The sequence below is a fragment of the Acanthochromis polyacanthus genome, chromosome 6 (assembly GCF_021347895.1).
Source record: "Acanthochromis polyacanthus isolate Apoly-LR-REF ecotype Palm Island chromosome 6, KAUST_Apoly_ChrSc, whole genome shotgun sequence".
In the NCBI taxonomy this organism is placed as follows: Eukaryota; Metazoa; Chordata; class Actinopteri; family Pomacentridae; genus Acanthochromis; species Acanthochromis polyacanthus.
The window spans coordinates 30,614,184-30,641,709 of record NC_067118.1 but is presented as its reverse complement, the minus strand read 5'-3'; the positions used below and the strand labels follow the sequence as shown (position 1 = coordinate 30,641,709).

At 41.5% G+C, this 27,526-nt stretch overlaps 1 protein-coding gene across 2 annotated transcripts in view; it reads right to left on the bottom strand.

Moving 5' to 3' along the window:
- Positions 1-27,287, bottom strand: part of LOC110957379 (IQ motif and SEC7 domain-containing protein 1-like) — a 97,854-nt gene extending 70,567 nt beyond the window's left edge. The window contains exons 1-2 of one of the 2 annotated variants that reach the window (XM_051948944.1): positions 26,542-27,287; positions 10,870-10,899 (exon numbers count right to left, since the gene is read on the bottom strand). In XM_051948944.1, coding sequence (XP_051804904.1) covers positions 10,870-10,899; positions 26,542-26,801 — 290 coding nt within the window. In that variant the 5' untranslated portion in view covers positions 26,802-27,287. The remainder of the gene's footprint in view (positions 1-10,869; positions 10,900-26,541) is intronic. The other variant, XM_051948947.1, reaches the window with a different exon arrangement.
- Between the last annotated feature and the right edge of the window lie 239 nt (positions 27,288-27,526).

The window sequence follows — 27,526 nt, the reverse complement described above, 5'->3', positions numbered from 1 at the left end:
CATCCCAAGAATATGCTCTGAAAATCTAACTCTCTTACAATTCTACTGTATTTTTGTGAAAATAATGCATTTTTCTCTGTGGACCGATGTAGCGACGACACATTTTGATGACACTGGGATGCTATTAGTCACACTGTATTTGATAAATTACTTGCTTATCTATTTGAATCTGTAAATTGTGCCAGACACAAAAGCAATGGAAATTATAAGACCCCCGGTAAGATTAATTCATAAATTTCAAATGTATTATGATTTAGGGAAAGACACACAGAACCTGGTTGACCACAGAAAAGCAAGGTTCCATGGTGTAAGTGTAGCATCATAGTGAGCAGCAGTTACATAGATATTTCATATTCCACTAGACACAATTTCCACAGACACATTTCCCTCTCATCGATTGCTTATTTTTACGTTTTTCATTGAGCTGTGCCACCTTTGGGCTGGTTGTCTCAGATTGGCCAAGCACATTTCTCAAGGTGTCAACTTGCTGACGCCAACAACCTCTGAGGGACAACAACCTCTCCAAAAAGTCACATCCTTCTCCACAGTCATGCCTCTCAGAAAAGCATTCATACCAAAAGATGGAATTTTCCGTGATTCTTTTACCCAGCATAGGTACCAAGACTCCTGCACTGAGGCCCTGAGATGTATCAGGGGCTAATCGTGTCACGGCTGCTGCCATTTGCTGCTGTTTCGGAATAATGAATTATTAACTTCAAAAATGCTAATGTCTCTGCTTCGGCTGAGTTGGGAGCTATGAACCTTGAATTAGTCTGGATTTTCTTCCGCAGTTACACCACGGAGTGCAACAGAGTCAAACACTCAGACCTTGTTTAACATCTGTCGGTGCAAAGACTAACGCACAAATACTCACAGTACACAAAAACACAGCAGCTGTTTTCCACCACAGAGAGATGTTCTGCACCTGAAAAAAAACCATGTCATTCTTTGCTTTCTTTCAGCAAACACTGCACACACGCGCTGTGTTGTGTTTAATTCCTGAGGAGGGGAGTGTTTTTTCAGAATTGAGACAAGGAATCCAGTTTGCTCGGTCAAAAGGGACTTGCACAAAGACAAAGACGGCACGCTCGGTGTCCTAGCCGTCAGAGTTGAGCATCGCTCTCCATAACAACGAGAGATGGTGCAGGAGGCAAGAGGAGATGATAGATTTGCGTGATCCCTGAGGAGAGCACCGGGTGAGGGTGCGAGACAGCACTGGACCGGTTGTGAAACAGAGCACTGTCACCTCTTGTCCCCGCAGACAAATGTCAGTTCAGCTGCACTGGCGCACTGTCACGGCACCGGAGGACGGGCTGGCTCTTTTTAGGTTAGATTTCTGTGTGAATTAAGTACAGTTCAGTCCACACATTGTGCTGCTTTAGAAAGACTTCCTGCCTTCAGATAGAAAACTGTAGCTCTGTGGCCATTTCAGCAAAAACCTCATCTGCAAAACAAGTTGCAAGAGTGCAGTCTCTTTGCTCTACCTAAATGTATGTTAATTCCTCTTTGTGCTTAATAAATCACCCCACAATCCATTTACAACAACCAGTTGGCCGGAGTTGACGTATGAATCGATTGGCAACACTTCGCTTGCTGGTGTTGTTCTGAGACACGCTTTGAGAGATGCTTTGACCTCCACAACAGCAGCCCGGCGAAGCTTCATTCTTTTTATTGTCATTTTTGCAATAATGGCTGAGCTGTATAATCCTCGCCTCCGTTTCCCGACTCTCTGCAGAGCACTACAGGAGAATAAAAGCCTCCCACCTCACCAAGGCTTTCCACAATACCTCCAGTCAGTCACTACACTGCAGGTCTCTGACAGGCGACTTTGGCCTTCACGTGTTCATTAAAAAAAAAAAACAGACAAAGCGTGCAGAAGGGCCACAGCTATGGATTCACCACCACAAACACTGCGAAATTTCAATTAGCTCTTCATTCTCAGGCACTCTCCGACAAATATAACAACTGCCATCCATCACTACACGCAATCTCACCAGGTACAAGCAAACAGGGATGCATTAAAGTATTTTCATCCGGCGTTCTCCGTGTAATAATGTGTCGCACAGCTCCACGGCTACATAGGTCTTTGTCATGTGCTTGTCTGTGTTTGTGAATGAGTGCCGTACAAAAGTGCATCAGATGGAGTAGGAGTGGGAGGGAGCATGTTATCAGACATTCACTGAAGAACAATCCAATAAAAGCAGGTCACTGAGCGCCTGCCTGCCTATCTGGACCCAGTTCTAATCACATCTGAATGAAGCCATCCATTGTGATTACAGAACAGCAGACCAATTAAAGACCGCCATGTTGTTATTCCTCTCTCATTAGCCATGGAGTGTGTGTGAGAATAATCCCCATCATTGACTGGGCCAATCTCGGTCTCCACACACACGTACGCACGCACATCCACGCTCACTCGAACTTCTATTAAACCAGCGCAAAGCAATCCTTCGGGAGCACGGCTTATTTATTTATAGCGCCTGTGCCAAGTTCAGTGGATTTTACATTATTAATGATAATGAAACCTACCAAGCCATGTAACACACAAAATTTTAAACAGGCAGGCTCACTGGTGTTATGGTGTGGCATATTAACAGGGTGAGAGATGTAAGTGACTGTAAGTCTACTGTGTGTTGTCAGCAGAGTGCTGTTTTGGCAGCTGTAGTGATTTTAGACAGCTTCAAGCCGCGATACAAAAGGGAACTCGGAGCCAAGATAAACCACGTCAACGGTGGAGAAACTGAAACTGGCTGCTTGCTTCGGTTTTAATAGATGCAACAGAATTTTTACACTGAGACATTAAACCCGCATCATCTCGAAAGCATCAGGAGCAGCAGCAGCATACAGCGAGTTTTCACCGAGGATGACTGCTTCATTGTGCGTAGTGAAGCTTACTACGGAAGCAGAACAGGGCCAAAAATAATACCAGTTCCAACACCTTGTAAATACTTAATTTCCAAGTTTAAATTCATGTCATTACATTTCACCCTGAAAACCATTCATGAAGCCTGAATACTCCCTTGGAAAACAAAAAAAAGCTAATGCTTTTCCGTCATTCATCTTTAGTCACGATTCTCTCAGCTCAGGCTTGATCTCTTATTTCTGCCTCCTCAGACGTTCAACTTACAATTTCTCACATCAAATTTTGTCTCAATGGCACCATTCCCATTTGACAGCTTTCTTGCTTTTACTTGACTTGGATTTTTTCCAAATATTCGTTGTTTGTCAGACAAATGTGTTTATATTATCCGCTGTGGTAATCACATCTGAAAGTGGTTTATACCGGCGGATTCATGCGAATCTAAGCTTTCCATTGGCGTATGTGTTTGCAGCCTTCGGACATTCTTTAAATTCCTATGCAAATTAGTAGGTGTACCGCCAGCGGTACACTGAAGTTTAACGGGTTAAAAATGCTCGAGTCTGCGCTGCAAACTCCCAGCGCAAACTATATACTCCCAGTCCCGCTTGACTTCTCGCTCAGCTTTTGCCTCCAGCATAAGCCCCGGCCACAAAAAACGTCACAATGTTTGTAAACAAATAAAGGGTCTATTGTCCCCATCAGACGCCATGGTCTCTCCGACGGGCAGCTTCACTCTTCAGCCCAATGACACGGTCAAGTATAACGCTGTGCGGACGCGTTCATATGATTGGCTGAACAGTACACCCACCCCCACGTGGGGTGAGTTTTTGTGATTGGCTGAAAGGAGGGAGACATCCGATTGGCTACAGAAACTTCCGTGTTGAAAAAAATGCATTTGTGGATCGAGCTGACGGCAGAGCAGTCTCAAAAAAGATTCACACACAAAAGCAGTTTGTGAATGTAGAAATACATTTGTGAACTTTCTTAATTTATTTGTGGATTGCAGTTTACATTTGTGAATCCCAGTTCACATGTGTGAATTCTTCTGTGTGCATTTGTGGATTGCAGTTTACATTTGTGAATTCTTCTGTGTGCATTTGTGAATTATGAGACTGTTCTAACTCCATATACCAGGGCTCTGAGTAACTGTACTACCAGAGGAGGGTACTACGAAGCAAGACAAGAATAGCCAGGTTTTCTTTACCACAAAACCTAAAACCTTAGAGAAAATGGGCATTGCAATAGTACTTATTTCTTGCACATGAAATTGCTGCCTACTTCAATCAAGAAGTTGTTTTAGTGGAGAGCTATAAAGAATATGAACATGTATTACGATGAAAAGCGCCACTACTCCCAATGATGCAAGACTAGAAAGATGAAAAACATTTTCCTACTCGGTGCACTCGCATTGCAGCTTCTTATTTCAAACAAAACAGCTGCACATTAGAGCTCTAAAACCTTTAACTGCATACATTCAAACATCATTTTCAAGAAGAGCGTTTAGATCCGACACTTTCCCATCATAAGAGAAACATGGAAATAACTTTAGCCTTTGGTCAAATCAAAGGAAAACGGATGTTATTGATTGAATATTCTCTGTGATCGATAGATTAAACCTTTATTAATCCCACAGAGGGGAAATTTACAATGAATACTAATAAAGCAATCAACTTTCCATTCTCTGTTCCATCAGCTAAAATATCAGGGTAGAACAGATTTGGACATACATATTTATGCATTTCTACACCACCAACTGAATACATGTAGGTTTCCATAGCAACGCAGTGCATATTGTTTGTGCAAGGGTAGCCGCATGGCTTCGCTTAGTGGGATTACTAATGTGCCGCTCTACAGGTTTGCAGATAACGTGCTCTCTTAGCTGAGGATCTGTATCGCTCATTGAGAGAAGTTGGTGAAACGCTGGAGCTTCTAACAGCTGATTTAACTCCCAAACTGAACAGAATCTCCTCCACAGCAGGTCAGCTGTGCAGCATCAGCTCAAAACTCACTTTTACCATTTGGCTTGTTCTTAACTGATGGCAATTGCCATAAATATTTAAATGAATGTTTCTTCTTACATCTTAGGGTCTAGTTATTACTAAATTAGCTTTTATCATGAAGCAATTTGTAATACAACAATTGCTATTCAGTTATTTTTAAAATTCTCTTTGACTTAGACTTCTAAATCTCGAGATATAGTATATTTTAATGACCAATGAATCTGTTAATCTCTCTGATCTGTTTATCGATGGACTCCTTTCATAACTTCCTCAATTATTGTGCAATTACATGTGCTATTTTCTAAGAAAAACATCTAAAAATCAGTCCATATGAGCACAAAAATAGCACTATAGTATTACCAACTGCAGCTGACAAGGGAGACCAGCTGCTCTTGTCTGGTCTGAAGCTTTTCACTAATTTAAACAATCAGTGCCCTCATGTCTATGGCTAAAAGGTGAGCAAAAATCAGTAGATATAAATCAGTAAAACTGGTGTATGCAGCTGCTGACAAGTCGCTGTGCCGGTAGAAATGCATGTGAATTTAAAACCTTCTTTTTTAAACAAGCACAAAAACAGTCTTGGGGCCCAAGCTTCATATTAATGAAGAGAAGACTGTGGGAACAGTGGCCAAATTCACAACCAAGAACTGCATGCAGAAGGCGGCTGCCATTTGGGAGGTTTCCAACCACATCAAAACATCAATTTGGTGAGATGGGATCGTATGCCTCTGAAGTCTTGTCCTCCATTTCTACTGTTTTGCTTTTATATTTCACCATTAGAGCAGCACTAGCTAGAGCTGAGATATACATGTAGAAAAAACAGACATAATACTCGAAAGGTCCCTCGTATCTTTCTAGAACGGAAAAAAATACCCCTGATATTATTCTTTGCATTGGACTGAATGATAATAGGTGTTTTTCAGCTGGTATGTTATTTGTTTGAAGAACTTGACACTGCTCTTGAACCCAGTTATTAAAAAAAAAAACATTAATAATGACAGCAGGTGTCGGCGATGTCACCGTGTCCAACAGAGTCAAAGTTAAAAAACGAGTGGAAACTAAGAGTTTTCCATTATCTGTCCCAGGAACTGTCCAGAAGACATCAGTATGGCAGTGAAATCAATAGGCTTCATAGGTGTGTGTGCTTCAAAGCAAAAAAATTCCAGTGTGAAATAAAGGCCTGGGTAATAAAACAATAGCAGCAATAAGACAGTTTGTCGATACAAGGAAACTGTTGGATAGAATTTCTCATAATTTACCTTTAATGTAAAATGCCATAAAAAACAATAGCAAAAATGCAAAGTTAAGTTCCATAAATGATTCCAAGTGGGCTCCCTCTCTGGCTCATTAACAACCTATTAAACTGCAGTAATGGAGCCCCGTAGCTGCCGTGCAGGTCTTCCAAGGCATGCTAGTCTGCCAAGTTGGAGGCTGCGGCCAGCAGGAATCAGCTTGGTGGGCCTCCAGGTTCTACTTGCCTTCTCCACTGTAAATGTAAAAAGGTCTGCTCATTCCTTTATCTCTATTTTTTTCATGTGTGTATTCATTCTTTTGTTACCATAAAATCCTGATCAATAGACTTAAATGGTTGAATTCAAAGCAAGGACGTGATTTAAAAAAAAAGAATAAATCAGTTATTTTGACCCAAGTTAAACATTTGTTAATTCGTAAAAGACTTTCCATCATCATCACTTAGAGTGAAACAGCACTGAATAGTTTAGTATTTCATAAATTTCCTGTTATCCAAAAGCAGTTCCACCCAAGGCAGAGTAAAAGAGCTAAGAACATTTCTACATCTCTAAATAACTACAGCATTCACATTTGTAGAGTGAGGTTTAGTCCTTTCAGACATGGAACACTGCTGGGTTCATCAATCCATTAACATGATGGAATTCTGTCATTCAGACCCTTTCACACATCGGTCACTTATCCAATAATGTTCCTCGTGGCTGCTTTTACAAACCACCCACATTGCCAGAGAATGCTGCAGTATGCACATTATATTTGTCATCCATGGGAGACTAGTCAATATACCAAGTGATATATAGCACATGTCAATGCAATAACAGACTAAAACCAAACCAGTAGCTGATAAAAGTGCTATTAAAAAAAAAACAAAAAAAAACTAACAGCCAGGTTTATTTCTGATTTTCGAAACAGTGAAACTGAAAGTTTAGGCCGCAACGGGAGGAAATAAACTGCAGCTGGGGGACAGATCACTTGTTTGAGATGAAGAAATGTTCACAGCTGCTGTTAAATCCTTTCTCCATGTTGGGATAATTCAGTAGTTAAACTTAATTAATGGAGTTATTATTGTTGCCCCATGCTTAAAACCACACAGCTCTTTCTCTGTTTGGAGACACTTGGGGATCGTACCGCTGTATGATGCTACAGAGGAAATAGTCCTAAACAGCTGAAAACTAAACTGTCATTCTGTTTGTGGCAGCTCCTCTGTGTAGTGTCGGTCGGTTGGTCGAGAGAGAGAGAGAGAGAGAGAGAGAGAGTGCTACAGAGACGACATGCTGGAAAGGTGAGAACATCAGTGGCAGCAGTAAAATTTGGATACATTTCAATTACATCAATAATACAAAGGGAGAGTGGAGGGTATGCAAGGTTCAAATCTCATATCTAGCTGGCTCTACAAATAACCTGCACAGGCACACTACAAGTGTACATCCACCAGTGCAGTTGAAAGACAAAAAAAGACAAGGAAGTGAACCTGCTACTAATGAAAGTGTCAGTTTGTCTACTGCAAATGTTGCTGCAGCAAAATCGTCATATTTGTGACCTCTTTTTGAGAGTGTGCGTGTTAAAATTTGTGCAAGTGCATGATGACCACTGAGCTGTCCTGGTGACACCACACACCTGTCTTAACTACAGTGGTGGAAAGTAGAACATTTATAACTTTAGTGTACTGAATAACACAAATCTACCTACATGTGCTGGTTTTTCTTTGCTCATAGAAAAGACTCCATGTGAGAAAAATCACTCAGTTATATACTGGACAAATACGACATTACAACACCCTAGTTTACTTTTTCCAGGTCATTTTTGGCCACACATCTGTCTGAGCGTCACAGCCACCTACCGCAGCCTGCAATGAGGGGCGTTTAGGAAACACTGGTAAACTGTAGTGTCTATTGATGAGAAAATGTTCAGCTAGTGATGCGTTTTTTTCTGTGACAAGGTGCTACCAGTAAACAAGTTAATCTAAAGCCCTAGTTTACAGCGTCATCCGGTAACCACCACAACCACCTAGACCTACAACCCAGAGCCTGACACAGTTTGTGCAAAAGGCTATGATTGATTATGGGTGATTCTCTAAGCTTCTGTATGTTGTTTCACTGTAAATAGTTGAAAGTTTATAAATATTATGCAATCACAGATTGGATCTTTTAGTCAAATTGAGATGTCTATTTGTTTTTGTACTTTTTTCGGAACTTTTTGTTTTAATTTTGTCCAATTTAACAATAGAACTTTAACTGAGACAAGATCAGTGATGTAATACAAAAAAGGGTACAAAACAATGCATACATAAATATTGCTGCATATGATGCAAATGTACATCCAATATACATTCTACACTGAAAAGATAAAGAGAAAGACATGCTTTTGTACTTTAAAATGTATTTTTTGTAGCCCTGTTTCATCTTCAGTATAAGCCACATAAATAATAAACATTTGATATAATGCATGTTTTGTACATTAGCTATTCATTTTACATTATTTTTGGTAATTAAGTGAAGCAACAAAAAATCTGAAGAGCCACTTGCAAGCCAAAAGAGCCAACTCTTTTTAGAGAGTCAAGCCATAAAAGTTGGTTCTCTTAAAAAAGAGCCAGAATTCCCATCACTACCGTCTAATGTCTAATGTGTAGGCCGACACTACGGCCATTTCTCAATATGCACACTTGTCTGTACTTGCTTTCTTGTAAACTTGTGAAACGTCATCAGTTGGAACCCAACAACTGTTCCGATTCAAATTATGCATCAAGCCAAGCACAGATGAAATGTGCATGTGTTTTCGCTCCACCCACATTATCGAGGACGTATCTGGACTGGACTTGTGTGGACTTAAGGAAGTACCCCAAAATGCATTTCATGACAACCAGTGGCAAAGGCCAAGGAGAAAACTTACAAAAGTAACAAGTGTTTTTGTAAAAATTACAGTTATTGCAACAGAAAATGCAGTTTTAAGATTTTAGACAAAAAAGAAGTTGCATAAATGTCAAGTTTGTGGTCACTTAGTCAAAATAAAGCCTGATTAACAGTTTTATCTTAATAAATTGTTTCAGTTTGATAGCTATGACTGGGCGGTCCACGCTCACAGTAGCCTGTCGGCAAGATTTTTTTTAAATTTGCCGCTGGCTGACAGTTCCATAGTGGTTAAACAGGAATATAAATAGTTCTGCGTGTATCTAATAGACACACTTTGGCCTAAAACTATATTTTTGGTTCACTGACAATTAACTTTGAATGAGGTTAAGATTCATTTTCAGAATTTTATATAGTTATTTAATGTTTTACTCGATCGTTGCCTTTGACTGCAACTGTGCATTTACAAAAACATTTAAGCAATATGTACGTTCTCAGCAGTCCGTACTGACGAGTCTATACTTACAAGTCCATACTTGGCATACTTACTGAGAAAAACCCCGGTCCTGGTGTTGTGATTTTGGCAAACAAGCATCTCTACAATGTTTTCGGACAAATATCAATGTGGAAAAATCCTTCCTTAAATTACAAACTACTGCTGCTTGTGTATGTCCATCCACTAATGTGACGGCTCAGTTCACATTTGTGCCAATGTGAAAGTTATATGGAAATGCTACTAGATAGCAAATTCTCCTGCACAACTTTTACAAAGAAGTGATCATGGAGAGCATTCCTGTATGCAGCTGGTCACCTCAGTTGCTGTGAGATTAACAGAACAGAGCATGTCTGAAAGGGGTGTTTTCATACGATCATCAAATCAATAAAACTAAAAATATTAAACATAATATGACCTTCTTTAACTCAACTGATTTCACACAGTGTACCTAAAGCTTATATACAGCTTATTAGCCACATTTTTTTCTTTTTCATACGCTGCTGTTCGTGAGGATGCTACTGAGTGGCTGACAAACTCCACACACATGTCTCACACATGCATGCACACACACAGATCTACACAGACACTGGGATTGTACAAAGACAAAGACTGGCACACATCTTCAGGCTCTGGCCCTCTGGATTTGCTTCAAATTTGTAATGGGACATTTAGAGCAGAAGAAAAGCGGCCCGGTGAGCGCAGACAACAGTGCACCTAAGGAAAAAACAGACATGACCTGGATAATTTTTGACTAGAACACAGGACAGGCTCTGCTACACACTTTTCAACTCGTCTCGTCGCTGTTGGGTCCTTAATACGCAGCGCTACACAGGCAAAGGAAGAGGCTGTTTGGATCCACAGTGAGGAATCCCTAAAGAGAGAAACTGCAGATAAGGAGTGTGTTTACCAGCAAGAGAAGCCCATCTACTCTCTGCATGCGAGCCAGATTCCTTAGCCGTGTTCACAGCAGTGACGGATTCACACTACAGTTTTAAACCTTAACTCGGTAAGTAAACACACCCCTACAAATCTCCAGCCACCAAAGTTCACACAGCCTACAACTGACAACCGTGGAATGTGACCTTGGACTGCACTTGATATAAAATCTCATCATTTCCTGAATACTGTAATATCCACAAACACCGATAACAGGCACCACATCATGTCTGACCCAATCCTTCAGACGGGGGGAAAACCACTCACCCAGCCAGCACCCTGATCCGAGGTTCCTTCGTTTTACCCGGTCAAATCAAAAGGCTTACGCAGCACAGTGTCTTCACCAAAGTATTTTCTAAAGAAATATGTTTTTTGCCAAAAGGCACGGGCTTGAGAAGTGTTTTCAGCAGGAAAATTCTACAAGGCAGAATCCTGAGTAGATGTAAAAAGACGGCATTATTAAAGCAGGTGGATGTACTGTACCTGACCAGTCTGGAGGAGTCACATTCAGACCTGAAAGACACACAAAAAACACCGGTTCAATGATTTTGTCGAGCAGGTAGAAACAAAAGATGCTGCAGTGTGTCAGGAATGCAGATAAAGACTTGTACAGTTAAAATAAAATGCCTCACTAACCACCATCACTTGATTCAGCAGCACCACTGACAGGTGAGAAGCAATTTATAGTGCAGCTACAACTTCTGTGTGACATTCACAAACTTATATATAAGTATTCAACTGGGGATTTGATGGATGTTTTCCATATCAATGCATTGTTTGTTATGAATACAGCATCTGACTTTGGTGCTGATTAAATTCCAAAGTCATTTTAGAGGCCGTGGTCAGTGTTTTTTTTTTTATTTTGGATTAAGGGGTCTTTTACTATTTTGCTACTTCACTGTATGGAAGAAAACAAGGGTTGACAAATCCACCTCACAGAAAACATCACAGTAGGAAAATCACAGGTGTTAGTAATAAAATTAAGGACATTACGACCTTCATTTAGCTATATTCAATGTTTATTAGTACAAAAAATGACCAGCTATGCCACAAAATATGTGGCTCTTTAAAAAAAGTTTTAAGTATACGATCGGAAATAACGTAACATGACCAAGCTGAAAAGATCACTTTGCTGGGAAATTTGATTATACAGTCAACAAGTTTCAAAAGAAAAACTTAACAGGATTACAAAGATACAGTAAATAGGATAAATAATTATTTTCTTTTTACAGTTTACCACCAACATCTTTCAAATCCACATATCTGCCTTGTATTTTATCATGGCAGATTTATCTAATCATAAATTAGATGAGATGGGACTCATCCTGGTAAAAAAAGAAATAGGAGGAGAAACTTCCAAAATGTTGTGAGTAACTCCAAACTGTGCTATTTTCCTAAACTTAACCACAGATTTGCTATCTAAACTTAAAACGAGTGAAAACCCAAAGTAAACAGTGAAAACTAAGAAATCAGAATAACGGTCTCCTCGTGGGACATAAAATCTGGCGTCCTCACTGAAAATCCTGTTGGTGATTTGAGTTGCTATCCTCCCAACAACCTCCTGAGCTTCTCCTACGATGACAGTCGTAACATGTGGGGAGAAATCAAGTTTCTTTCAAAAGCTAGCTTTTTCTCTATGGCTGTAGAGAAAGAAGTAGTTAAAAAAATACATCTACGATAAAAATGTAATCTTTTTTAAAGCTGTTTCACGGTCACACTCATGACTAACAATTCTTACTAAAAAAACTGAGCTGTTCATACTATGGCACACGTCTGCTGTGAAAAACATCTATTAAATTGCACTGGCGTAAGCGTTGCATTAATGCTGCTGAGATGCTTTAAAGGCAGGGCTCACTCTGCTTGCACATACACGACACTTAAAAACATTTCAGCGGCATATTATCATTTACTTGCTGTCGCATGCTTCATGTTATCCATTTCTTTCATGAAATTTCATGGACACTTTAGAAATAGACTGGAAACGGCACTGCAACAGCAAGAAAAGTGATCCTCACACCATGGAAATAAAACGTAGCCTGTTATGCGAACCACAGCACTAAGGGGCAATAAAGCCACTGCATGGCTGCATCAAGACGAATTTATGAAACCCCTTGGAGGGAAACAATGAAGTATTCATGGTGAAAAGACTGTACAGGTACTGACTATACCATTAGGTGCTGTGGCTGCAAAGGTTCTTCGAGGTGGTTGTAGTGTTCAGGTGGCTCGGTGAAACAATGACCCCCTGTATTACACAACGCTGTGCCAATTTACTATTGGTGATTTTTTTTCTCCAGCACTCTAAGTTACTTTACTGGTTTTCCTTTGTGTGACCTGTGTCTAATTACAGAATATCTCACTTAAACATCTGCTGTCTGTTCTTCCAACAAAGACATCCAAGCATCTTTAAATTAATTCCATAAAACACAGAACAAGCTTGACACCACTGGTGTTTTCATTAGAGCAAATCCTATTATGACTGTGAAATTAGTCTGAAGTGAAAACTAGAGTTGGGTCAATATAATGCAGGATGAGATTCACTGACAAACGCTGCAGTCCAGATACAATAGCAATTACTGCAGCTTTTGACTGGTGTGTATACAATGCATCATTTAAAAAAAATGATCAGACCGAGATCATAATTCACAAATCTTTTGCTGACTGATATGCTCATATTTTAAACTGCTCCCCTCCCACCCACGCAGACCAGACAGTAACCCCGCCGAGGAAGAGGTGGAATAATACTGACTGCAAAAATCCTCATTTGTGTGAGGCTTACAGTATTTTTTTATTCTGATTCTGCAAAAGTGTCACATGTGTACAGAAGACAGATGGACAATCTGCTGCATCTCACAAAATGTGAAGTATCATCAGTCACTGTTATTCATGTGGAACTTCACTTTACGCCCAGATTTCTGAAAACCTGCTTTGAAAAGGTTTTTTGTTTTGGTCTGTTAATGAAGAAGCAACAAGCTGTTAACACATCACTAACATATCGACACCTTTTAGTAAAATGTGCTAGCAAACAGCTGCTCCATTGCCCATGCAGCAGTTACAAAGCAACATTAGCATTCATTTGGAGCGGTGTTTCTGGCCACCTGGCGAAAGCAAATCCAGCATTCATTCTGGTCTATCTCTGTGTTTGGTCTCTACCAACCCCTGAGGGTAATATTGGCCTCTTTAGCTGCTAAATGCTCCATGTTCACCAGCTAGTCACTACTTCTGTCTGCCATTTGGTGCTGAGCAGGTAGTGCACACTGTGGGTTTTTAGAGCTTTTCCCAGAAAGCAGCTGTCTGCTGTGGCTGTTACGGAAGGAGCTAGAGAACCCAAGCAGCAGGTAGCAGAATGCAGGCAGGTGAAACAGGAGAGAGAGAGAGACACGAGGGAGAGGTGACAGACAGACAGAGGGAGCCAAAGACACAGGTCAAAACAGAAACAGATCAGGATCTAAGGGAGAAAGGAGGAAAAAGAGGAAAACGGGGAAAGATGGGCAGGGGCTAGAGCAGAATCATAACAGTGGCTGAAAATGTCCCATTAAGAGTTGTGGACCAAAACAGTAAAGTTGTGAGTCAGACACATAAAAAAAGCAGCTAAAACTCCCAGTTAAGCTCCTTTAAATTGAAAAAAGCTACAGATTTGGGTGACAGTATTGTGTAGGTTTATCACTACAGTCTCTTTCGCTGTGTCGCATTGTTTTACTCTGAGAGTTGATAGATTGTAATGATGAAAACTACACATTAAAGCCGCTGTTAGGCTGCAGGTGACAAGTGCATAATTCAGCTTTACTGTATTATATATTCACCTTTTTATGATTTTATTCTATCCATCTGTTTTCTTCCACTCATACAGGGTTGGGTGACAGTGGTAGAAGGATAAGCAGGGCATTGCAGTCGTCCTATTCTTCATTATCCATTTTCTACTTCCTCCTGAGGGAGCCAAAGCTTCCAGGCCAGATGAGATGTATAATCCCTCCAGTGAGTTCTGAATCCACCCCGAGGTCTCCTCCCAGTTGGACTTGGCCAGAAAACCTCACAAGAAAGTCACTCTGGAGACATTCTAATTAGATGCCCGAATCACCTCAGCTGACTCCTTTCAACACAAAAGATCAGCAACTCCACTCCCAGCTCCCTCCAGATGTCTGAGACAACCTACAGAGGAAACTCATTTTGGCTGCTTTCGTCCTTAATCTCATTCTTTCACTGACTACCCACACCTCATGACCATAGGTTTCTTCCCTTCTGATTTAGCTCCGTCCTCACTGCGACAGTCAGGTACTGTCGGCTGCACCAATCGGTCATTTGTGAACAAGATCCCGAGAAACTTAAACTCCTTCACTTCACAGAAAGTCAACACCAACCCAGAGGGAGCAATTGAACGGTTTCCAGCAGAGGTTGATGGCCTGAGACTTGGAGGTGTGGACTCTCATCCCAAATGCTTCACAATCGGTAACGAAGAAGCCTATAAAACCACATCATTTGCAGAAACTAAAGACACAACTCTGAGGTTCCCAAACCAGATGCCATCTTCACCCCGGCTGCACCTTGAGAGCCCGTCCATGAATATTGCAAACAGGATCAGAGACCCCGGCGGAGTCCAACACCCACTGGAAACGCCTTTGACCTTGTGCCGAGAATATGAACACAGCTCTCACTTGGGCTGTAAAAGCACCGAATTCCTCCTTTATCAGATGGACACAGCGGAGACAGACGGGTAATGTGGAAAGTAAAGATCCAGCCAGCTGGGAAGCAAACTGGGGACTTGCTGCTCCGTGCATTTGAAACCATGTTGTATGTGTCCAAACCGCTCGGCTATTGGTCCTACGATATCTTCTTCTTTTCCTACAACTTGTAATACCCGTCAGGCTGTGATGTGCACAAGCTGCCTCTCTGGGTGAAACACAATAATTAGAGCTCAACCAGGAGCTGTACTTAACTAATTTCAAGTAAATTAAATTCTTTTCAGACAACATGAAACAGCTCTTTGTAATGCAGGATTACAACTGATGGAGTATTACATAGTTCTGGTCGGAGAGTAGAAAAAGCTACTTTGCCTGATAATGCAAAAAATGAACTGCACGTTTTTTTTTGTTTTTTTTTTGCCTTATCTGAGCAGAATCTCTCTTCCTTAAGATGTACACAAGGATGAAAGTTAAACTCTTCTTCTTCTGCACCGCGCAGAAACACCGGCTACCGAGGCGCATTCAGGTGCATTCCCAAAGCCTTTTAAATAATGCATGAAACGCCAAATCCCATTGGAAGTATCATTCCACAGGAAGGCTTCCACAAGCGGAGAGCTTGCCTTATAGAGATGCCAGATTTCCAGTGGCAGAATCGAGACTTCACTTCAGCTGCTTCTTTAAAGTTAATCTAAAAGTTCCCATCTGTACGGCCGTGTCAGTGACGATAACCTATCCTTCACCTCGGTGCTTGTGGGCAGTATACATACCTGCCCATTTCCTGTGGCTCAGATACAGTGTCTGTTGCAATGAGGGCAGTCTGTTTCCTGTTGTGAGGGAGGAAATGAACAGAGGGCACAGCGAGTGCAAAAACTGCTGACATATAGTTTATCAATCCGCCTTTCTGCAAGAGTAAGTGCAACTGGACACGACTGCAGAAATTCACGAGTCTGCTGCTCATTTAATCACAGCTCCCTGCTTGGCTTCAAATGAACTGGAACATCATCCACTGTAGGCCACACAGCTGCAATGATTCACGCATCAACACATCTCGCTCCCCACCAATCCCGGCTTTTAATGTGTGCGTAGCTCATTTCTAGCGTAACATTTTCTTTACTTTCAATTACAGGCACCATGCATCACAAAGGCTTGGACACTTTCTCCCTAAAGCTGTTTTACTTACAGCACCTCCTTCCAGAAACGACCCACTCCAACGTAATTACAGACCCATTATTTGTTTTTCACTGTAAAATGTTGAGCAGAGTTCAGCCTGGGAGAAATGGCTTCTAGCGCTTCATCACATTATCGCCCTTAATATGGCAATAAGAGAAAATATCGTGCTGGGGCCGTAACAGAAATGCATGTGTGGCTATTTCCTTTCCTTTATTCAGAAGAAAATCAGAGGTAATTATAGCTTGTCCTCGGTGTGTGATTGATGAGTTTCCAAGTCGGACTATACTGCAAATCATATTTTGTATTGCATGCAAATGTTACTGTGCTACATGTTCCTCTTATTATTTTCATATTATAACTGCGGTTCTCCTACTAATTTATTTTTTTAATAATCCTTCAACTTTAAAATCACTTAACGCCGCCCTAACCGCTTCTTTGACCATGCTTAACAAAGCTAACAGCAGGAAATGCTTTATGAACTTTGCTAAGTCCTTAACTGAACTGTTTAGAAAAGAGTTATATCAAGAGTTCCCCCAACAGTTATTGGGTTTCCTGGATATACTGTGTCATTCAGTGGCAATCGTGACAGTCATGAAACGCTTCAAGCTTCTGCAAACAAAACCCCCTCAAGCCGCGATGAAAAAGAATAAATCACAGGCCGACGTAACACTGAATTTACAAAACTTTTTGAAGAAAACTGAACAGCACTTCTTGCAATTTTGTGGCTCCTGCCTCCATTCACAACAGTGTCACCAAATGATCAATGGCTTGAACCTGCGGTCGACTAAAACAGCTCACTCACGCTGACAGGTTCCTCAGAGGAACACTGTGGAGCTTGACGTTCTTGTACACTATTTCATATTTATTGTCAATATTTTATAAGATCCATTTTTCTCCAGAAGAACACCGCAGTCGAGATAAGGCAAGCGGCACTTCACCTGATGTAGATTTCGCTCGTGCCTCTCTGATGAGATGCATGCTTGTGTGCCTTTACGTCTGCTTCCCTTGGTTAAAGTCTTTTTCTCAGTCAAGTGCATAAATGAAGGGCATTCGTCTTGCTTTGGGCTCCTCGGTGCGCTACATGCTTCTGGCGTCTATATTACTGAGATCTAAATGATCTGTATTAATCAGCAACTAATTACAAGCACAAATGTGTCCGCCTAAGCAGATCTAATGAGTCGGTCCAGTTCTCTGCAGTGGTTTGCTTCTCCTGGTGCTGTCAAATTATGTATCTCTAAGGAGTCAGTGGTGCATGACCCCCACTGGCTGTCTGCCCCTGCATTAAAGGACTACACACTTGTATGTGTTGCTGAAAACAGCTCAAAACAATCCATCTGCTGCCTTCAGCCGCTTTAATTTCTCATCATCTACTCCGACACTGTAGACTACAATCAGTCAATATATTATTTAGAGTGCAGCGGCTGAGAAACTGGACTTTAAGAATTGATTACCGACCCTGTCGCTCATCATTATTCTTAAAGTTGGGCCTGAAATCTGGGGAAATTATTCTGTTATTTCTGACCAAAAAAGTCGAATACGGTGCCAACTTTTATTCACGCTCAGTGTGTCGAACGCAAATACAATCAGACATTTTAAATGACATCTTAATAAGATCGGACTTTTATACAAGTGATCCTTGTTCATGATGAAGACAGTCTTTTTCTCCAACCTTTGTTTCTCCACCTGACCTAGTATAGAGAGCTGGATACGAGAGGAATCTCACTTTTGCTCTGGCTACATTCCTGAACATATTGCTTGGATTTAGATGAGACCTCAGAGTCTATTGTAAAGTCCAGAGTTATAAAGAGCAGAAACAAAAGTGCACAGCAGCAGTCAGCGTGGAAACTCAAAGATTATAGCCCAGCACCTATGAGAAGGAGCAATGCAAACCCACGAGTCGCTGTCAGCCTACTGAAGTACAACAAACGAGCTGCATTTAAAGCGAAAGAACTGCAGTGGTCGTGTTCTGAGCCGCTAATGTGGATTGTTTACATGACTCCAAACTACTTCCCCAGGATATCTCAGCTCAAATATTGGTTGTCAAAGGCCCAGACAGCTGTGAGGAAGTCTGTTGACATCTATCTACGATGACTAAGAAGACATGTGAGCAGCAGCTCCTCATCTGTGTTTAGCTGTTGACTCAGCCTCCACCTTGTCAGCCATCCACACATACTCACTCACATCCCTCTGCACTCCCACTTGGCAGAAAACTAGTGGCAGCCTTTCAAACAGCTCTCCACAGGTACTATGCTACAAATTGCCTTCGATTCAGCTGCTGCATCAGCTGGTTTTGACAGCTGCGAGGCAGATAATTGGTTCAACTGTGAAGAAATAAAGAATGAACAGGCAGCCATACTTTGGCCTTGTGGTTCCTACAAATGTGCCGCTGTAGTGTTGATCACAGTTTGTATTGATGAAAGAAGGTGGAGAGAGATTCAAAGGCTTAGCAAGCTGGAAGTAAAAAGTTGGTAAATTAAACATAGAGTGCATCATCTTCACAGAATACATGTAAGATTTATACTCTATGGATTGTTCTCACAAACTAACAAAAGAGAAAAACTAAGTCTTTCTAGTATATCAAAAAATGTCTATGAATCATTTATGGTTTGATTTTTTCTTAGTGCAAATCAAACTATATCAACTGACAAAATCAACCTTTTAATGGGAATGTGTCACTACTTCTATGGCAGTGTTCTTTTCATGAGCAAATTAAACGAAGTTCAGCCTTATGGGAAATACATTTGCATTCTTTCTGCTTTGCATTCTTTCTGCTTTGTACAGAGTTAGATGAAAAGACTGATACCACCCTCATGTCTGTGCAGCAACTTTAAATCTACCATCCTCATCCAGTTAGAGCAGCTTCCAATGACTGGAAAGAGGGAAAAACAGTTTGTTTAGCTCTGGCCAAAGGTAACAAAATGCTCACAAGCATAAGAACAAAAGTCCAGATGAGAACAAACAAATCGGGTCACCAACTTTTAAAAACAGGACTTCATAGTGCTACTTTTGGTTAAAAAACTTAAAGTCCATCCCACTACAAACTGGTCTAATATATCAGTTGACACTGAAAGCCATTCAGGTGGAACTGAATCTAACATATGAACCACATGAGCACTGTTTGAGGCTTTAATTAAAGCAGTTAATGCTTGTCAACACACCTTATGCTGTTTATTAGAAAAGCTCTGCTTTTGCATCATTTTGCTTTGTTTCTGGCAAAAAATGACACATCAGAATAGTTACACTCTAAAGATCAATGACTTTTTTGAAGCAGATGGCTGAAATGAAGTTACATTATTCATTATTATCCATTATCCTGCCTATGCTATGACATTTTAAAACATTATCATCAAATCTCACAGGAATTGACATGAGGACTAATTGGCTCTCGAGCTGAATCAAACTGAGGCTTAAGTGAAGCCTTAACCAGTAACACCATGAGATAGACGTAGCAAAGCTCGATAAAGCCATAATTATCCCTTCTTGTGGGACAGCCAGAAACATCAAAGGACACAAACCAACCTTAACTCTGTCTTAATAGGCATGAATGAGGGAACCAGAGGTCAGCAGTGCCTGGCTTCCTTCCAGCAGGGCTGCAGCCACCCGAGATGCAAGGAGGACCAGTGTAATACAGATGAAGGCAGCCTGCAGTTGATTTTGAGTGCAAGTTGCAAATTGTCTTTGGCCATTGCTTGAGATTTATAGGTGAGTCTGAATGCAAATCATGCCTGTGTAGACATTAATCTAGCAGGGGTATTTCATTAGAGGAGGCTTTGCTGGAGAGAGGGAGCCCAGGCGCTCATAAATTTGGTTTGGCACACTGATTGTTCAGCAGATCGCCGGGTAAATGAGTGGACGCCGCCAGCCACAAGAAGCAGCTTTCTCCATTATGCTATTATTTCCTGCCGAGGGGTCCCAAAACACATGCTAAACCTGTTACAGTGGCCCGGGGTGAACTATTTATGAACTTGCCAATCTCAAGTCTCCAGGCTCCATCCAGGGGACTTAGTGGGGGCAACTGAGGTTTTTCTTAGGCAGCAAATTACAGCAAAGAAGCCAAGACACGATCACTATAAGCAACACAGACGGCAATATAAAACCACCAGTGACCACAAAGAGATAACAGTATCAGCCAAAAGCAACAACCTGAAAGAAACCTTTATTATTTACTTCAATATCTATTGATTAGCTTCTCTGACTATTAACTCCTCGGGAAAGTCATTACAGATGCGCCGTCTTATTCGTGCTGTAATTAAACAAATGAATTATACTGAGTATATAGGACAAATAATGGAAATCAGTGACATAATGCTTTGTTATCCTACATTTTACAGTTCAAGGCCCTCTCAAAGCTTGATTTTACAAAGTTGATGCAAAAATTTACAATTAATGAATCATCTTTTTTATTATTATTTTATTTAGTTGTCTGCTCAAACAATACAATTTGCACACGTATTTGTTCCTCATCTAAGTTTCTCAACATGACACCAAGAAGCTCATCAGTTATCTAAACTCAGGCAAAGCTTTCTTTCTTAATAATCAACCCAATGCATCAGACTTTGTTGTGAAACTTAGAAGACAAAAGCAAAACTACGGTATGGTTAAGTCAGGATTTTTTTTTTAAACATGAAAATGAAACAAAGTTGCTAAAACAGCAAAAGTAAAGGTAAAATGCATTATCAGATCAGTGTTTAGAAGAAAAATAAATCACCCCATTTATCAAACATTTATTTTCCCACCAAAAAAAAAGTCTTATTTGCATGATTGTACAGCTGCTTTTACTTGTCCAACATATTCAACTGCGGCGCTCAAGCATCAAAGCAATTATAGTTTTGTAGCGAGTAAATATGTGCGATGAATGTAAACTACCGTACTCAACAGAATTTGGCTATACAGTATGTAACGCCTGTAAGAAATATTGTTTTTACACCGCTGCAGAATGATAACTGGCCCGGCACCTGTCCTGGTTGAGATCTGGCACCGAATCAGCAGTTCAAGAGCCCTGCTGCTCATTCATCACCATTGAAACACTCACAGCGTTAGCATTAACAAGGAGGGAGCCAGGCTTCACAGCCATTTCTCCAGTTATTCATCAATAATTGATCGCCCAAGATCAATGTTTCTTTACTGACTTGGATTCATACTGAACTTAAATGACTGCCTGATTGAAAACAAAATTCTTAAAAGTGGAAAAACAATGAGTATCCCTCTCTTTTATGGCACAAAAATGGTGCAAACTACCAAACTGACAGTTTTCACTTTAAAGCTAAACACCGCTTCAGTCCATTTCTGAAAACTAAGAAGCAAGGCTATGCAGAAAATGACACATCAGCTGTTTTTCATCCAGAGCTGAAGAAGTTATCTGTCCAGAAATCACGTCAGCAACCAAAATATTGTTTACACCTGGATGCCTATCTGGGTCTGGGACAAAGTTTGAATGCTGAGACGCGGGCTGGCAGATGCATCCAGCAGCTCCGAGATAACAAATGAAAACACTTTCAGACACTATTCCAGCACAAAGCCCAGAGGACAGGTTCAGATCACAGCGAATCCACTCTGTTTCAACCAGCAGCCTGCCCTGCAAGAAAGACTTTGATCATGACCACGATATTCAGATTTATTTAACTTTATAAGGGATTGTGATGAGACAAACCAGGCACATGTGGTTGAAAGTCTAAAATCTTTAAATCTCAACATAATTGCTTATGATAGACCTTTCACCACTAATGTGTGCTGTAAAAAACTTGTAACCCTACCTCGCACAACCAGCTACAAACAGGAAGAAGAAACTGTAGAAGGCTGCAAAAAACAAACACCATTAGGGGAGAAAAACTCCATTGGGTCAGCATAAATTCTGTTGGACTGAAGGGCTGACCAGGCAGGCAACACAGCAGCCATAAACAGAAGAAACCTGATATGTCTGCCATTGCTAGCTCTCGTTTGAGCGCTACACACAGAAAATAACTCCTACTTTGCTAATTCTGCTTAACCAGCTCTTGGGGGTTACAATCACCCAAGTGTGCGAGTCTATGGGTGCACATCAAGGTCAGTGCACGCTGCGTCCTGAGAACCTGACGGCCAAAGTTACCCAGGAACCTGTTCTGCAGACTTCACAGACAAATGTGTTGACTTGGCACCACAGGTTCCACTATCAGCGGCACATCACGTTTCCCGCTCACTGCACTTTGTGTCGAAAAGAGGGTAAAGGGAGAAAGATGTACAAACAACCTAGAGGGGAAAGCCTTCCGTTTATAGCCGACCCAAGATAGCAGCAAACAAGCTCATGTATCATTCAGTAGACGAAATTCTTTATCTGTCACTTGTGTTGCAATAAATGTTATACAGTGTGTTTTTCTTGTCTTTCCGTCACCGCTATTCACATACAGTGTGAAAAAAAGAGACTGTATTCAAGATCTAACACGAGTAAGTCTGTAACGCTGCTCCTGCATGCATGCGTTTGCTACCAGGTGACAAAACAGGCACTCAAAAGAACCGGATAAGAAGAAAAAAACTGTGCTGTGATCCATAGCAAGACTATAAATTCAGTGCAAATTGCATGACAGCCTGCACGCATTAACAAGAGAATGGCAATGTAGTGAAAACAAATAAGCAAAAGACAACAGCAGTGGTATAATGCACACTGCGACCACATAAGATCCTTGGCCCCAACCAGGCTTCATTTTCCTCCTAATAAAAAGTTCAACACTCAGCGTGAACTCAGCAGTTACCATTTTTGTCTCATGGCAAAATGGCCTGTGGTTCAAACCCGGCTGGGTGCTTTCAGCATGAAGCTACATTACATTTTGCTACATTTAAAAAGGCAGATCTTAGGCCTGTACGTAGCAAAGAGATGCGCTACTGTTCCACATGTCTATTCAGCTCTGTGTGGATTCCTGCTGAGGCGGCGATCACAATCTGAGAAGAATTTCAAGATACCTTATCCAAAGATCAAGCATCAAGTCAGGAGCAGTCTTAACTTTTTGGGAGGTAAACACACTTGTCTTTCTTTCCCAGAGTCACACGAGAAGACCACTCACGTGTCTGTGCAGTAAATATAAAGCTGTAGTTGGATTCACTTAACATAAAGACTGGTTTCTCTGCTTCAATATTTGTACAGATTTTCAGTCGTTATTCTAAGTTAAACTCTCTCTCAAATATTGCTCCTTTTGGTTAATGCACCATCATCTCAAGTAATTCCTGGCAACAGAGCAAAAAGGCATATTTCCAAAAATGTCAATCTATTTCTTTAGAGAAGACTCTCTCTTCTATCACACAATTCTAGTTAATGGCTGGTACTTTATGCAACTGACAGCAGCATTCATGTGCTTCCTTAACTTCTATGCCAGTCTGTTTCTGATTTCACAGCTCCAATCATGTCTACCAAGAGGAAAAAGGACATGCTTGACACCACAAGGAGAGCTTTGTCTACACTCTTGGTATAATGCTAAAAAAAAAAAAAAGAAGTCACGATTGTCATGTCACTGGAAGCCGGATGTGCTTTGTCTCCACTAGCGTGCCTGATATTCAGATGCAGGATATAAAGGCAAAGCCGAGGTCTGAAGTGTGTCTGTTTAAACAACATTAGCTTCTGCTGTTTGCAGATAATGTTGATATTCAGGCATGCGATGACTGATTTGCATTGGGGTGTTTTCTCTGGCTGCTATGTGGTCACAGTATGAATCAACATTTACATGTTTGAAGCCACTGTTCCCTAAGAGAAGAAGACAGGCAGCGACTGCTCAAGAAGGAAATTAGTGGATGTGCTGTGTTTCCGACTGACAATGCAGATGATGCTGGTAATTATAAAAGGGCAATTTTACGTGACCTGCATGAGCCGGTTTTTGTTTTGAGTATGAGATACAATGGCAAGGTTTGGGTTAAAAAAATAGAGAGACAGAGAGAGAGAAAGCAGACAGAAGCAGCCAAAATGAGGTTTCTTTGCTCAGCAGTCCAGGAGGATCTAGGCCTGTCACAATTATTACATAACTGCCAGATCGCAAGTATTTGAGCTGACTGCAAACACTTTGCATAGTCATTATAAGCGCTCCCATTCACCTGCATAAAATGAATGAAACTGACAGAAATGTCGTGTCTCAATCACTATTTTCACATCGTTTTCTATCCTTTCCACCCACTTCTTCTTCTATGGTTAAATGATATCAGCTGTTTATCTCAAGACACTAAATTCGTAATATTTGCCCAACTGCAATTCGATGAGTACATATTGACATTAATGTCACGCATTTAGTTGCAAAGCCAAACACCACGTCACCGCTGTGGGCACATTTTTGATTTAAAGCCAAATTAAAAAGGAGAGCCAAATAAGCTGGAGGAGGCAATTTGTTGGATTTGCAGCAAAAAAGGTGGCACTCAAAGGGGCTAATACCACTAATCTAAAGTTAGCAGATGCATAAAATGAGAAGAAAGTAACAAATTGCATTGCTTCCCACGATTATTTGAACTGACAATCTGAATTTTGAGAAAGTTCTAGGAGGTCTTGCAGGAGCCACTCCTTCCTTAAACTGAGAGATGCAGATTCATAGGAGACTGAGGCTGCTAAATTTTTATAACCAACAGTGTGACAAGTTAGTTCTTTGATTAATAACTGATCAAAAATTAACAAGACTAAGAGCAGAGTTGTGTTAGCAGCTTTGTGAGGCTATTTTTTAAAGCACTGAGCTACAGTTTAGGTAAGACTAATAGAAATGTCAGTCATTTTGCAGGATTTTAGTAGGAAAAAAAAATCAAAATATTGGACATTTTCAGATATTACTTTGGATATTTCAGCCTGCCAGACCACTGACTGATGGATTAGAACTGCCATCCCTGAAGTTATGCTGCTAGCTGAGTAAACAAATAATAAACACAAGCTATCACAACTCATCAAGGCTCAAAATGATGTACAAAAACATCTTTTAGCAGTGGCTCAGTCCTTCCTCTAGAGGTTTGTAGAAAAACACATGGGAATTCTTGAGAAGGAAAACCAGGAGCTGGTAAGGAAAGTTATCTGGATTTGTCTTTCTTTCTGCTGCCACAGTATACCTCAGTTTAAAAAAAAGGATGGCTCGACAGGTTAATTTTTAAATACACACTGTTTAAACTGCATCTTCTTTATGCTAAAATGATCTTTGCAGATCTCAGAGGCAGTTTTGCTTAAGGCCACCGAATTCTTCTAATTTCTCCCCACACCTAAACGGCTCTTTAAATCCTGCGCCGTTCATAAACCACACTTTACATTATTAGCGGCTGTCATATTCCATCAGATTCACTGAGGTAATCACGGACTCCTCAGTAACCTCTGTGCCAGGCTGCCAGAACTGGACTGAAATCGTGTTCAGATACTGTGACCAAAGAGAAAATGAGAGATAGATGGTGACGGACTTTTTCCAGGGAAATCAGACAGAATCACTCCATAAGGCCCCCACTGAGATTTATGAAACGGAGCACGCTGAAAGGTCAGTGTTCCAATGTCCTAATCTCCTGAGTCTGGTTTTATCAACCAGCAAAGACATACAGTCCATGACTCAACAGTATTGATTTGCTGCCACTGATCCTCATGACACTAACACGCCCGTGGAGACAAAGGTCAAGCACGACCATACGATCCCACAGACTGTCAGGAGCTGAGTTAAATGTCTGCATGCTGAGGCATTTTGGAGATACAGCCGGCACAGTGTGAACTTCGACACGGAGCTGGTGCCGGGAGGGTAACCCTGACAGCGTCTGACCATCACTCAGAGCTGTACCAGGTGCTCCACAGTGTCTGTCTGCACACAGGGCCAGGCCTAACGGAACTATCCCAAGCATGTGCCTTTTTATCCCAGGGGCTGGAGCCCGGTGCATTTCACATAGATTAATGTGCCTGTCGGTGCACATAAAGATCAGTAATCGGTGGGAGTTGCAGTAGTCGAAGGAAAATGGGCAAATATGAAACTAATAGGATGACAAAGGGGGGATGATTTATGGAAACCTGTGGACAAGTGCAGAGAACATGTCGGTGTTGAGCACGGATGCAGGAGAAAATGAAACAACTGCACTGTGATTCTGAGGGTTTGACCATCGCAACACACAAGGATGGTGGCTACTGTGGTCATCTCCTCTCCTATTTTACACATACATGTTTGCAAATATGGGAAAAGCTCCCCATTTTCTGCTATTATGAGACCTATCAACCCATTTACCATTTGCAGAGATGGTGCCAAAGTAAGCAGCAGCTGAGTTTGTCTGTTTTTGCAGCATTTGCTTCAATTAAGTGCATTTTTACGCATGATCTAACTTTGATGAATGGCTATCACATGCTGTCATCTCTTACTTGTCCTGTGTGACATGCTCCTTGATGGCTCCCAGCGTCACCAGGCTGTTGGTGCCCTGCAGCAGCCTGCAGGTTGCCAGGTGCCGCTGGTACTGCTCCTTCAGACAGGCGTTCTCCGTGCACAAGTCGGACACTTGCTGCTCCAGCTCCTCTATCCTGCCCCTCTGCCTCTCCAGCAACTCCTGCTGGGTCTCGATGATCTTGTTGAGCTCCTTCAGATATTCCGCAGCCCTGTTCGGGTTCTCGGTGGGGCTTTCCATGTTGTATCTTCTATCCCCGCGTCTTCCCTTTCGTTGCGCCGTGGTTTCGCAGGAAGCCGACGGGGAGCTGGTTCTGTTGTAGTCCAGGCTGCTGGGGTTCAGGCGCAACAATGCCTTTTGCGCCAAGTCATTGTTTCAAGTCGGAGATAATTCCGAATGAGAAATTAAGTCCCGCGTTTCTCCTCCCTCAAAAGTCCCCGATGCGCGCAACTAGAAGCTGGAAATGTCAAAATATCCAAGACGCAAAACGCGGCGGCGGCGGACTTGACGGAGAGGATCGCAGTTCTTCGCTGCTTGTTCCCCCTGTCGGCAGCGCGTTATGACATTTCTGTCGGGCACCTCTCGCTCCATGCTGCTCCCGTGACTTTTCGTAAACAGACGCTGGTTGTCGAGTGGGCGGGGCTTCCAAGTTTTATGAATCTGCAGGTCGCATAGAGCAGTAATGACTTTGCAGCTGCTGCAGGAAGGTGCACGGATCGAGAGTGTGTCAGGGTGGCAGCGCGTTTGTTTTCACACCCATTCCCACCCCACTACAGGCACACACCAAATAAAATCTCCCTCTCACTCATGTTTCGGTGCAGTGTTTGTAGAACTTTGTTGCGTGTGTGTGTGCTTCTTCTTGCTGTGGGAACACACAGGCTGGTGCTGCGTCTTCCCTGCAGAGTTGTTTACTATGCTGGCCGTGTCTCAGCAGCAGCCTGTATCCCCTCTAGTGAAATGATCTC